General features: G+C 47.8%; 1 protein-coding gene across 3 annotated transcripts in view; it reads right to left on the bottom strand.

Moving 5' to 3' along the window:
- SP4 (Sp4 transcription factor) overlaps positions 1-12790 on the bottom strand; it is a 29233-nt gene extending 16443 nt beyond the window's left edge. The window contains exons 1-3 of one of the 3 annotated variants that reach the window (XM_040433720.1): positions 12655-12790; positions 11885-11970; positions 6611-8165 (exon numbers count right to left, since the gene is read on the bottom strand). In XM_040433720.1, the coding sequence (XP_040289654.1) occupies positions 6611-8165; positions 11885-11953 (1624 nt within the window). In that variant the 5' untranslated portion in view covers positions 11954-11970; positions 12655-12790. Of the gene's footprint in view, positions 1-6610; positions 8166-11884; positions 12249-12270; positions 12544-12654 lie in introns of those variants that run through there. The other 2 variants (XM_040433719.1, XM_040433718.1) reach the window with 2 other exon arrangements.
- Positions 12791-14212: the final 1422 nt, after the last annotated feature.

Raw genomic sequence — 14212 nt, 5'->3', positions numbered from 1 at the left:
GGATCAGTGAAAAACGGACCACAAAACACTGAAATAGCCATACGGTAGTGTGAAAGAGGCCTAAAGCTAGTGTAAAAGCCCTTAAAACCACCATCAAATTACTAATCTGCCTGTTTTGGGATTTTTCTTCCCTGGATTTTAGCCGTGTGAACATACCCTAAAATATCATATTCACACTACTCCTGATAATAAAAAGGTCCACTAAAGCTATGTTTGTACTGCCCCCCATGGCTCATATCTAGTGTTGTCAGCAGTTTTGGATGGTCAAAACATCTGACGGTCTCCATTTAAAATAGGACATCAAGACCAATACTTTATTTTAAGGGTTGGCCAATAAATAGCATTTATCAACCAACCACAGGATTGGTGATAAATGTATGATCTCTGGGGGGTTGACCATTTTGACCCCCCATCAAATCATGAAAAAGGGAGGGTTGCCTACATCCCACCAGAAATGTGAGATCACCACCCCATTCACTTCTATGGCACTACCGAGTACACTGCTCCGTTAGCTCCATCAGTCCCTCAGTAGTGAATGGACAAGGGATCATGCAGTGCTGTTCATGGGCCTTGAGGGTCCAATTTTCCTCTTCTAAGGGCTCATGCACACGACTGTATGTATTTTGAGGTCCGCAAAACACGGATCCGCAAAAAATATGGATGACGTCCATGTGCATTTCGTATTTTGCGGAACGGAACAACAGTCCAATCCTTGTCCATAATGTGGACAATAATAGGACATGTTCTATTTTTTTGCAGAACGGTCATACGGACACAGAGTAACTTCCGTTTTTTTTGCAGACCCATTGAAATGAATGGTTCTGCATATGGTCCGCAAAAAACAAAAAAAGGAATGGACACGGAAAGAAAATACGTTCATGTGCATGTGCCCTGATATAAGTAGGATCATGTTGTAAAGACAGCTGGCCTGTAACATCCCAGGGTGTTGGCATGCTGCACCGAGGCTTAGGGCTTGTTCACATCTGCATAGGAGGCGCTGTTTGGTGGCCTCAGTCGCAGATTCTGTTTTTTAGTTATCTGGCGAATCAGGCACTTATTATTTTCGTTGGTTTGCTCCTGTAACTGAGCAGAACAACGGAAATAAAAAGTGGGGGTGTGAACTCACCCTTCCTGACAAGAAGTATATGGGAAGGGCTGTCTCATGATTTGATATTGGTGATTTTTTACATGTCACTATCTATATTTAAAGCGTCACTAACTTTTTATCAAACTTTGCATTAATCGATAGTACAGTGTATGTACATGAGGAATAACGCTATTTCTCACCACTGTATCACTTGTATCTGGCTTTTATTAGCAGTTTTCCCCTACAGTGAATGTCTAGTTTACAGATCTCTCAGACATGGTAGGTGGAGACTAGCTGCCATCCACTAAACACAGAATGTAGAGGAGAATATGCTTCTTAACCTTCTCTTACTCATTATGAATTAGCCCCAAGATCATGGAGGACATTACAGAGAAGTACTGACCTGTATAGTTATAGTGAATAAAGCATTTAGGAAATTTATATCTCAACGCATCTACAGCAGTCTGCTTGCCTCTACAGTAAGGGACCAGAAGTATTTGAACACCCTGCGATTTTTCAAGGTCTCCCACTTAGAAATTATGGAGGGGTCTGAAATTCACATTGTAGGTGCATTCCCACTCTGAGACAGAATAAATAAATAAAATAAAAAATAAACAAGGAAATCACATTGTACGATTATTAAAGAATTTATTTGTCTTGCACGGCTGAATATAAGTATTTGAACACCTGAGAAAATCAGTGTTAATATTTGGTACAGAAGCCTTTGTTTGCAATTACAGAGGTCAAACGTTTCCTGTAGTTCTTGACCAGGTTTGCACACACTGCAACAGGGATTTTGGCCCACTCCTCCACACAGATCTCCTCTAGATCTGTCAGGTTTTGAGGCTGTCGCTGAGCAACATGGAGTTTCAGCTCCCTCCAAAGATTTTCTATTGGATTTCGGTCTGGAGACTGTCTAGGCCACTCCAGAACCTTGATATGCTTCTTACGGAGCCACTCCTTGGTTATCCTGGCTGTGTGTTTTGGGTCATTGTCATGTTGGAAGACCCAGCCACGACCCAATGCTCTGACTGAGGGAAGGAGGTTGTTGCTCAAAATCTCACAATAAATGGCTCCATTCATCCTCTTCTTAATACAGTGCAGTCATCCTATCCACTTCGCAGAAAAGCACCCCCAAAGCATGATGTTACCACCCCCATGCTTCACAGTAAGGATGGTGTTCTTGGGATGCAACTCATCCTTCTTTTTCCTCCAAACACGATGAGTAAAGTTTAGACCAAAAAGTTCTACTTTGGGCTCATCTGACCACATGACTTTCTCCCATGCCTCCTCTGAATCACCCAAATGGTCATTGGCAAACTTCAGACGAGCCTGGACATGTGATGACTTGAGCAGGGGAACCTTCCGTGCAATGACGGTGTGATGTTCTACCGACGTTAACTTTTGAAACTGTGGTCCCAGCTCTCTTCAGGTCATTGACCAGCTCCTCCCTTGTAGTTCTGGGCTGATCCCTCACCTTTCTTATCATCAGTGATGCCCCACGAGGTGAGATCTTGCATGGAGCCCCAGTCCGAGGGAGACTGACAGTCATCTTTAGCCTCTTCCATTTTCTAACAATTGCTCCAACAGTTGATCTATTTTCACCAAGATGCTTGTCAATTGCCCCGTAGCCTTTTCCAGCCATGTGGAGGTCCACAATTTTGTCTCTGGTGTCTTTTGATAGCTCTTTGGTCTTGCCCATGGTAGTAGTTGGCATCTGACTGACTGTGGGGTGGACAGGGGTCTTTAAAGAGCTCAGAGAGGTGCTACTAAGTTTGATTAATGAGTGGAGTGGAGGTGGACTTTTTAAAAGGCACAGGTCTTTGAGCCAGAATTCTTGCTGTTTCTCAGGTGTTCAAATACTTATGTTCAGCAGTGCAATACAAACAAATTCTTTAAAAATCATACAATGTGATTTCTGATTTTTTTTTTATTATTCTGTCTCTCAGAGTGGGAATGCACCTACAATGTGAATTTCAGACCCCTCCATGATTTCTAAGTGGGAGAACTTGCACAATCGCAGGGTGTTCAAATACTTCTGTTCCTCACTGTATGTGCTCCTGCTCATTCCTCCCTCTCCGCTCTCCATACACTTGCATTGACACGTGTAATATGATCCTCCCGTGCAGCTGCTACCATCTTGGACCAGATTATGGTATTTTTTAAGTTGAAAAGCAATTAGCACTAGACATATTACAGAGTTTCTTGTAGTCAATATAGGACTGTTGCCTATAAAAGGACATGGGGACACCACGGTCTGGTAGCCTGAGGAAGGAGGCGGTCCGCCTGCGAAACATGTCCCTCTCCGTTTTTATTTTCCTATGTATTTTATTTAACTACCATTTTAGTTATCAGCGCCCCCAAAAAACATTAAAATTTTTCTCCTCATCATCATATTGCTGTGTCTGACATGTCATGTCACATCCATACGTCTACGCCTCAATTAGCGCAACTTATTCCAGTAAGCGCTACCATAATGCGCCTTATATATGTGAATACCTATACAGTGTTTCACTAGGCAGAGCCCGGGTGCTCCGTTATTTTTGTCTACTGACTTCTATGGGAGAGTCTTCTGGGAATGTGACCTGTGCAGAGGTGAGGGAGTAGATCACCTACTGTGAATGGAGGATCCTGTGTTATCTGTACCGAGGTGTTACTTGTCAATGTAATTCTGTCTGTGATAACTAGACAGCTACTGAAGTTAACTGCACATAACAGATATCATGACCTATTATTAGGCCTAGTAGCCAGTGCAACAGACGCAAAATAAGGAGGAGGCACTTTTTTTTTTTGTAATTTCTCACTTTTTAAAGGGAGTCTGTTACCTCCATATGGCCATATACAGTGCTTACATTGTCCTATAGCACACTTACAGAGCAGATGAGATCCCGCCTTGCCAGGCCGGAGCATTGCCGCTGGTTTCGCACCGTTCGCTGCGGCATGCGCAGTAGTTAAAGCGATGCCGTGCCAACAATGGGCATCGCAGTGTGCATGCCCCGACGAGGGATCTCAGCCGGACCGAAGGATGACGCAAGGCAATAGGAGGGTGGGCATAAGCAGAGGCTGGGAAATAAAGAAAAAAAGGCAGAGCAGCCTGGGCTCCAACACAGTGAACGCCGCCCCTGGGCACTTGCAAGTACTCATTTGCATATGAATCAAAGTTCGTTTTTCCAGCTTCTGCAAGTGTAAAGAAAAAGACAAAGGTACCGTTACATTCATGTATAGGTGTGCGATAGGACAATGTAAGCGCTTTATATGGCCATATGGAGGTGACAGACTCCCTTTACGTAGTTTTCACTCTTCAGCAGCTCTTTTACAAATGTATTCATTAGCGTTGAGCGAATCGAGCCTCTGATCATAGATCCAGTCGATTCATTAAAACACTTTGTTTGTAATGCTGTTTCCACACAGGATTTACTCCGTATACAAAAAATTTGTCTCGTCCGAAGTTGTGCGGTAAATGACAAAAAGTTTTTTAACAAACCGACTTCGGATCTATGATCAGAGGCTCAATTATCTCAACCCACCATCTGTGGTACGTCCGCACAATTTCTGCTGTGACTTTTGATGCAGATTTGCCACAGATTTCACCCCCTCAGCGTTCATTGACAATCTGTGGATTGAAACAGGTCAGTTTACACTGCGTATTCTTTCCACAGAGTGTGGGTGGGATCTGTTTAACCCTGTCAGGACCGGCCCATTTTCAGTTTTTCGCATCTCCATTTTTGTTTACTCTTGGCCTTCCTGTAGCCGTAACTTTTTTCCATTTCCATAGCCTTATCAGGGCTTGTTTTCTGCAGGACAAGTTGTTCTTTCTAATGGCACCATTTAATATTGCATACATTGTAGTGAGAAGCTGGGAAAAAAAAAAAAAACGCAATTCCACCAGAGTTTTATGGGTTTTATTTTTACTGTGTTCCGTATGCGGTAAAACTGACCTGTGTCCTTCATTCGCTGGGTCAGTACGATTACAACAATACCAAATTTGTATAGTTTGTCTTGTGTTTTAATATTTTAGAAAAAATTAGAAAAATAAAAAACTGCATCGCCATATTCCGACCCCCATAACCTTTTTATATTTATGTCTACGGAGCTGTGTGAGGGCTCATAGTCTGCCGGGTGATCTGTAGTTTTTATTGATGTCATGATGGAGTGTGCATGACTTTTTGATCACTTTTTATTAAACTTTGGGTGGGGAATCATAATTTACCGTACGGGATAAATATTTTTATATTTTAACAGTATGGGCGTTTTAAGAAGCACCAATCCCCAAGATTTATTTTTTCATTGTTTATTTTTACTTTGGGGAAAGGAGGGTTATATTTTTAAAAGCATTTTTCTTTTTTTCTATTACACTTTTTAAAAGTTTCCCTAGGGAACTTGAACATGCGATCATCAGATCGCTTCTCTCATAGATTCCAATGCATTAGCATTAAAGTCTACGAGAAATCTTTCAGAGGGACAGAACCTGCCACAGAGAAGGAACGGCTCCCCCGATCACTGCTAGGGGAGCCGTTCCAGCCCTGGGAGTGCGGTGCTTCCAGGTTTTCAGTGCTCAGACCATGGCATCTGAGGGGTTAAACAAGATCTGCATTATCATCAATCGCAGACATTAACCCTGGGACTGCACTTTAAAACAGCAGAATCCCACCAGGCACCATATTTATACACCGGAAGGAGTCGGAAAGGGGTTAAATGTCATCCACCTTGCTAGTACTGCAAAACGCTCTGGATTTGCTGTCCCCTACATTTTTCCTACGTCTACTTCCCAAATACTCTCTTAGATTATTTATGCTTACTAGTGTCGAACTGCACCTAGCGGCGGGTGACTTGGCTTTAATGCAGTTTAAGCCGCATCAAAACTGCGTTGGGGGAAAAAAAAAAAAAAAAAGCAAGAGGTTTTGACACATACGTCATGGGCGGGGTCCGTTTTGAAGAGACCGTGGCACTCTGCGAGAGCTGGCTTCTTTCAGTGACGACACATGGCCTAGGCGCAGCTCAGTCCCATTCAAGCTGCAATACTGAGCACAGCCGCTATCCAATAGATGATGCTGTGCCTGATAAGCTGCGAGGAGGCCGCTGCGTCCTCAAACAGCTAATTAGAGGGGTGCTGGAAGTCGGAGCCAAAACTGATATTGATGACCTACCTTAGGTGATAGGCCATCAGTATCAAAATTACAGATGACCCCTTTAAAAACATATGCATTTTTAGTGCTGGTGACACTGAGCAAATGCCAGTCTTAATAAATTCCCCTTAATTTGTATCATCTGCGAAAACTGCATCATCATGAATTTGGGGAGAAAACGCATGAGGTTTTAACTGCACCTGAACTGCTACATGTGAATATGTGTTTTACTTTTGCATCGCCATGTTCTCCTGGGTGAGGTACCTGCACGTAGGGAGGACCGCCACGGCTTGCAGAACAATACTTTCCTTACATGTCTGGAAGCACATACAGCTGCTACAAACACATGCAGACGCCATAAGATTTCAGTGTGGCACTTTTTAACCCTTTCACATACCTCCAACGCTCGTGATTGTGACTGGTACTCCCTGTACCTGGACTCCTGCTGCACCAAGATTTGCAACGCTCACTGTCTGCAGATTAGGCACCGATGTAAAGTGGGCAGCGCTGAGTGTAATCGGAGTGCCGGCCATGGTAACCGGTGAAATCTGTGCAATGGTCGTCCCGCCGCTTGTGGACACCGGGGTTAGGGTTAACTGCTGGGGTAAGCCCGTGTTCTGGACCTGCAAGTTCTGAAGGCTCTGAATGTTCTGAACCTGCACGGTTTGCCAGCTGATCTGACCAGATGGGGTTAATGTCGGGGCCCTGATGAGCACCTGGGTTGGGCTTAACGCTTGGAGCTGAACATTTTGCAGCTGTTGCTGCTGCAGAGTTTGGATGGTCTGTCCTGACTGAAGCTGAAACGACTGCTGGGGTATGGCTTGTATTATCTGCTGCTGGGGCTGCTGGATCTGGATCTGCTGTAGGACAGGCTGTCCTACAATCTGCACCTGCTGCAAGGAACTGGACTGTTCGGACGCGTTCTGGAGTCCATTGGCCTGCAGCTGACTGCTGCTCTGACTCTCAGCCTCTGTGACGGAGGATGGGGATTCCTCTGTGGCACGCTCACTACTTGCTGCTGTGCTGGTGAACTGGCCTGTCTCGGCCGAGCTGACAAGCGTATCACTGCTAGTCAGGGTCGTAGACACAGTGGTGGTACAGGTTGAGGATGTGGAGGAGGAGGGAGATTCGGGCATGGTGCTGACAGAGGAAGTTGTGATGGGTGTGGATACCAGCTGATTTCCATTGGTAATCCCGCCATCTGTGGACTGAACGATCTGTGCCGAGTTTCCCCCGGCAGAGACACTGTTTATCACTGGCAAGGCAAGAGTCACTCCTCCTATGTTTATGGGCAAGGTTGTCACCACTTGAGGAGCCCCAGGAATGGTCTGCAGCTGTAACGGGATTGACACTCCGGGACGGATCTGCACTGGAACTGTCTGATTTGCTAAGTTTTGCGCAATAATATTTCCAGATGTCGTTCGATTGCCAGCTGTGATAATGGCTTGATTATTTCCAGTAGGAATAAACTGTATTTGACCTTGTAAATCTTGCAGCGCGGTGGCATTCCCAGGGCTGATCTGAATGTGCTGGCCTTCTAGGGTCTGAATCTGTGGGATGACCTGGTACTGTACATTGCCCCCGGGAGTCTGGACTTGGATGACCTGGAACTGCCCTGGGGCGGCAACAGAACTGCTCGCTTTGGATTTTGTAGGCGACGTGCTCTCGCTGTTATTATTTGAGGAGGCCGCTGTGCTGGCAGCTATCGAAATTCCCTGCTGTGCTATGCTGCCTTCTTTTGAAACAGGGGGAGCCGCGGCCACAATCTGCCAGGCGCCACCGGCCAGTTGAGTGGTCACCAGTTCCAGTTGCTGTGGTTGGTTCTGAAGCTGGACTAGTGCTTGGCTGGGATCGATGATAATCTGCTGCTGTCCAGCGCCTTGGTTTTCCCCTGTTGTTCCTATTTTACTGCAGGTTGCAGCTAGTAAAGCCAAGGGAGAGGGCTGCGAGTCCTAGTCAAAAAGAAAGTGGGAGGATTTAGAAAGGGCGCGTTACCGTCTGACATCAGATGTGTGACAGGAAGTGGTCGCGTTCTCAGAAATGTCCTCTGTCTCTACAACTCTTCCTGCATGAAGCCAGCAGCAGACAAGTATTAGGTTACACAATTAAACAAAAGCATAAGTCACAAAAATGCAGAGAACCTAAAAGACCTCCGTATATACATGACCGTGTCACCTCAACTATTACTGTCCACGAGGGCTCTGCCCATGTCCAGAACCCCTGCGGTGAGAGAGCCGAAGGACTGCTTACCTTATGATGTACCTATCTTTAGAGATGACTCATTATTGCCCCCTGCACAACCCATCAGATCAGACAGAAAAATAGGGCTGTCCCACATCTGCATCCTTCTTCTAACCCTAGTTTCAGACAGCAATATTTCTCGACATAGGCTAGGGCTACGCGCGGCACATAGGGCACAAGTACAATGCAACATTTGTCGGACTAATGTCGCGCGACAATTTTTATAATGATAGTCTATGGAGTCGCACTGCGACATGCTGCGACTGACGCAGAAAAATCTATTTTGAATGGATTTTTTGCGACTATCGCGTCGCAGTGCGACACCATATGCTATCATTATAAAAATTGTCGTGTAGCCCTAGCCTTAACGCTGCTCCTGTGAAGTGAACTCGCAACGTTATAATGACTTATGTTGATAATTCCAGTCTCACCACCAATCTACTGAACTGGTGACATCACATTATGTGACAACAGTTCAGTAGATCTCCGGTGAGACTGGAATACACAAGAGCAGCGTTCGGGCTGGGAAATATCGAGTGTGTTTCCCGGAATGAACACGCTCGTCTGAAACTAGCCTACGGCTTTTGTTCACATGATGCGGTCATATTGCACTTTCTGACACGGTTTTTCTAAATCACTTTGTTTTGCCCCATTTTTTTATATTTTTTTTAAACATATCAAACGATGCAATATGACCGCAACGTGTGCAGCCTAAAGGGACGTTCACGCGCCGGATTTGTTCCCGGAATTCTGGCTTGGACACAACTTGGACAAATTCCGGCGGTGGCCACGTGGTGTCTGCCTCCCATTGTTTTTTCAAGGCAGCGCTGCCATTTGCGGTCTGGTGGTTAAAGGCTGGGACCACGCCCCGAAGGGAACTTTCCCTTCTTGGCACAGTGTGCGGACAGACACCGTGGCTTAGCTCCATTCAATAAGAACGGGTCCACGGCATCTGAAGCAAACAACCGCTGCAGAAACTGCCACAGTTTCTGCCACAGACAGCGTCAAAATCCACTGTGTGAACAGGCCCCAAGTCAGCCTTCTGGGCTAGCTGCAGATAGAAGTGCTAGCCAATCTCTTTACACGCACTTCAAAGCCACGTGTACTGACCACGTACAGCAGCACAGAGACCATATACGCTCCATGTAATACCATACCCCGGAGAACAGCTCATAGGAGCCCATGAGAAATACGCCTTTATGTGCCTTGAATTCTATGGGCACACAGTGATCGGATACATGTTAATGCATCTATGCATTAACCCTAGTCATACATTTAGTGGGTGCGTCCTTTTAAAGTGTCCCTAAAGGCATCATCTGCTGCCCAATCTGATATCGAGTGTGGAGAGACACATCTGCACACAGAGGTTCCGCTGGTGAGGAAACCATACGAAGCCCGTCATGTATTGTGCACGGGTCCTAATAACTGGAATAAGACCCCCCACGCGCAACACTTGCTGGGCATCGTACGGCTGCCTGGACTCCAGGTCTGGTGGGAGAGTATGCCTGGAGGGAGACTTTAAAAAGGGTTTTCCAAGACATTAATATTGATGACCTATCGTCAGGAGAGGTCATCAGTATCTGATCGGTGGGGGTCTGACACCCGGGACCCCCACAGATCAGCTGTTTGAGAAGGCATCGGCACTCCCATGACCGCAGCAGCCTTCTTGCAGCGCCGTGCATTGTATAGTGGCCATGCTTGTTAACGCGCCGAGCTGAGATCTGAGCCGCTCCGAGGCCACGGGACACATGAAGGTGATGTCACATGACCTAGAGAAAGCTGAGAGCGCCGCCTTCTCTTCAAACAGCTGATCAGCGGAGGTCCAGAGTGTCGGACCCCCACCAATCAGATACTGATGACCTATCCAGAGGCTAGGTCATCAGTATTAAAGCCTTGGAAAACCCTTTTAACCCCTTAAAGGGATATATTAAAACTAAACCTTGTGTACGACACAATTAACCAATGCCTATCTATCCTGAAAGTTGTAGAAACTTGGAAGGGGTATTTGTGTGGCGGTATCTGCAGAGGCTTCCGTTTTAGTTTCTTTACTGTACGGAACAGCGCAGCTGACTGTACTATTCCATACAGAGGCACCCAGTAAAAAAAAAAAAAACACAACTTCTACCGCCTGGTAGACATTCCCATGGGTGAAGGAAGCCACTCAAACATGCGCCTGTGGGAAATCCTCTTGACCGAAACCTTGCATGCACGACGCAGACCCCTTAAAGGGGTTGTCCTGTTTCAGGAGGAAAACAGACAGCACACTACTGTAAAGGATAGATTGGTACTCACCCAACACAACCTGTGCCATCGCTCCGTTTACCCGGCTGCAGCAGTGATGTCATGTTGACGTGTGATCACTGCAGCCAATCACTGGCCTCTGTTGCACTGTTGAGACCAGTGATTGTCCGCAGTGGTCACATGTTGTCGACATGCAGTCGGGTAAGCCGAGTCCTGCTGGGAGATTCGGAGCAGTCAGGTAAGTAATCATCTATTCTTCATTGCAGGTGGATCACGTGTTGGCGACAACCCCTTTAAGGCCTCTTTCACACGACCGTTTTGTTTTTTTTCCGTTTACGGGCCTTTTTTTGCGTTCCGTATACGGAACCATTCATTTCAATGGTTCCGCAAAAAAAACATAATGTACTCCGTATGCATTCCGTTGAAAGATAGAACATGTCCTATTATTGCCCGCAAATCACGTTCCGTGGCTCCATTCAAGTCAATGGGTCCGCAAAAAAAGGAACACATACAAAAATGCGCCCGTATGTCTTCCGTATCCGTTCCGTTTTTTGTGGAACCATCTATTGAAAATGTTATGCCCAGCCCAATTTTTTCTATGTAATTACTGTATACTGTATATGCCATACGAAAAAACGGAACGGAAAAACAGAACCGAAACGGAAACAAAAAAACGGAACAACGGATCTAGAAAAAACGGCCCGCAAAACACAGAAAAAGCCATACGGTCGTGTGAAAGAGGCCTAAAAGGAAATCTGCCACCAGAAAAACTACGCACAGTACCTTGTGGGACCTTTCACTTAGTGATCCGTTGCTTTATTCTGGAGAGCAAGTACCACTAATCCATATGCAGATGGGTGCACTGAGGGCGGGCCCAAGCCACTCTGTGCACCCTTGCTCCTCCTGCTTCCTATGTCAGCCCCTCCCTCTCCTTCCTGATTGACAGGGCCAGGTTCCTGCAAATCCAAAAGGAAAGGGAGGGGCTGACAGGGAAACCAGGAGAAGCAAGGGTGCACAAAGTGGCTTGGGCCCGCCCTCATTGCACTTAACTGCTCATTTGCATATGGATTCATAGCACTTTTTCTCCAGAATGATGACTAAGTGATAGGCATCATTCCCTTCAGCTCGTAGAGAAGCCCTTTAAGCCCACCTTTTATCGGGCGACTACTCCGTCCCATGGGAAACTTACCTGTGAAGCGGATCCTTTGCCTTTTTTCTTGCCCTCGCTTTCACTGGCCTTCCCTCCCTCGCTGGCCATGTCTTCCTCCGCCTGATCTGTAAAGTAATGAAGACTGACATATGTCACCCAGCGAGAAGACAAAAGACACAGTACCAGGATGAAGATGACCTCTGCCAGGCATACTGGAGGCACCGCTGTCATGGGTGGCACCAGGGGGGCAACCTGTCGGATAAGACCCTCCCCCCATGCAATATTTGTAACCTGCAGGCACATGCTGTAGTAAACCCGACCCCATGGCTGGTGGCACACCCCACAGGAGGCTGTCACCGGCCGGGGGGATAGGAGGAGGGGGCCATGGTCCTGGATGACAGGGGGTGGAGGGGGGTGTTACGTACCGCTCATGCTGTATTATAATGCTAGCACTGACAATCAGGAGGCCGGGAAGAGGCTAGGGGATGGGACGGGGGTGGATAGGAAGGCCGGAGGAGGAGGGGTGGGGGGCCTGCCTCTCTCCCTGTACGAATGGCGACGGTGGCTGGCTGGCTGGAGAAGGGGGCTGTGGCGTACAATCTCCGGCTCTCCCCGCAGCCGGGGCCCCTGATTGACAGCCCCGGAGAGGGGCCGGCCAGACAGCCGGGGCGGACTCCCCCTTTACCTCCCACCCTCCCCCTTCCATCCCGCTGCGGGATCCATCGCCTCCATCCAGCCCCTAAACCTCTCCCGTCTGCTGAGGCCTCCTCCTCCCCGGGACCCTCCTCCTCCTCGCCATTACTGCTTACCGCACGTCCTCGTCTCCCGGTCCGCGGCGGCCTCAGTCCCCGGGGAGCAGTGCGGGCTTTTAGGGCTTTATTCCGAGGGACCGTGGAGCAATAATATTTATTTTATTATTTTCCAGCAGCTGCTGGGCGAGTCCCCTCCCCGGCTCCTCCTCCTCCTCCCGCAGATACAGAGAGCGGGGCGGTGGTGGCGCAGCCAGAGCCCTCCCCCTCTCTCCACTGCTGGGCCACGGCGGGGAGGGAGAGCCTTAACCATCTCCTGCCCGCCTACAGCACAAGTGCAGCAGCAGTTGCCCATAGCAACCTATCAGCTTCCAGCTTTCATGCGTCCAAGGAGGGTTAGAAGATGAGATAAGCGCTGTGATTGGTCGCCAGGGGCAACAGCCTCGCTGTGTGTCTGCAGCACTTTTTATTAATACATCAGACTCTGCATTGTTTCTTCACCACAGACATCGCATATGTTCCTGGTGCCTATGCCAAATGTGTCATGGGGCCCCACTGGCAGAAGTCTGTGGCGGTATGAGTTGGCATAGTATTATTTTATGTGTACACAGAGGAATACACTTCTTTTTTTACAAAATGGTGACAGATAAAGGAGGCTTCTGTCAGAGAGCATGTCTATACTAAGGATACAACTACACAACGCCGGCCTGATGTGGCCTCTAGGGCGGCGCTGTGTAGTCGGTCTGTATTGTGGGTACCACAAGGCCATTAAGAATGCAGACCGACTAAGCAGTGCTGCCCTAATTAGAGGCTGCGTCATGTCGTTGTACCCTTAGGCTACTTTCACACTTGCGGCAGGACGGATCCGACAGGCTGTTCACCCTGTCGGATCCGTCCTTCCGCTATTTCGCCGGACCGCCTCTCCGTCCCCATTGACTATAATAGGGGGGGCGCAGCGAAAGGCCGCCGGACTAAAAGTGCTGCATGTCCGACTTTTTAGTCCGGCGGCCTCTCACCGCGAACTGCCGTACTGCGCCGAAGCTTCGCCCCGTCCCCATTATAGTCAATGGGGGCGGCACGGCGAAATAGCGGAAAGACGGATCCGACAGGGTGTACAGCCTGTCGTATCCGTCCTGCCGCAAGTGTGAAAGTACCCTTAGTGTAAAATATAGACGAGTTCCTGACATATGCCTCCGGTATACTGCTCGTATGGGCACACCGCAATCACGCCACCGCTGCGCCATGTGGTCGCACCCTAAGGTTGTATTCAGATGTAGCCATCGGGCTGCGATTCTGGCCGCAAGCATTCTTAATGCTAATTATCGCAGTTTCTCAGCTACCACAGGGTATCATTTATTAAAACTGCAGCAGTAAGGGGGGCAGCAACCGCTACGTCTGAATACACGCCAATACCTCCGACATACACTGAAAATAGAGCCTAAAAGATCATGACGTGAAAAGTGGAGTCTGACCAGTTGGGATGACCACCATGCTTAGAAGAAATGCAAGTCCATTTGGCCTCCACCCTCATGTAGCATGCACTGTGCCGCTTTTCTCTACCTAGAGGTAGAGGAGGAACAGGGACCGTCGCCCATGGACTGTGGTCGACCACCATCAG

Source organism: Bufo bufo, chromosome 5 (genome assembly GCF_905171765.1).
Source record: "Bufo bufo chromosome 5, aBufBuf1.1, whole genome shotgun sequence".
NCBI lineage: Eukaryota > Metazoa > Chordata > Amphibia > Anura > Bufonidae > Bufo > Bufo bufo.
Note: the sequence above shows the minus strand (reverse complement) of the source record. Positions and strands in the feature narration are given on the sequence as shown.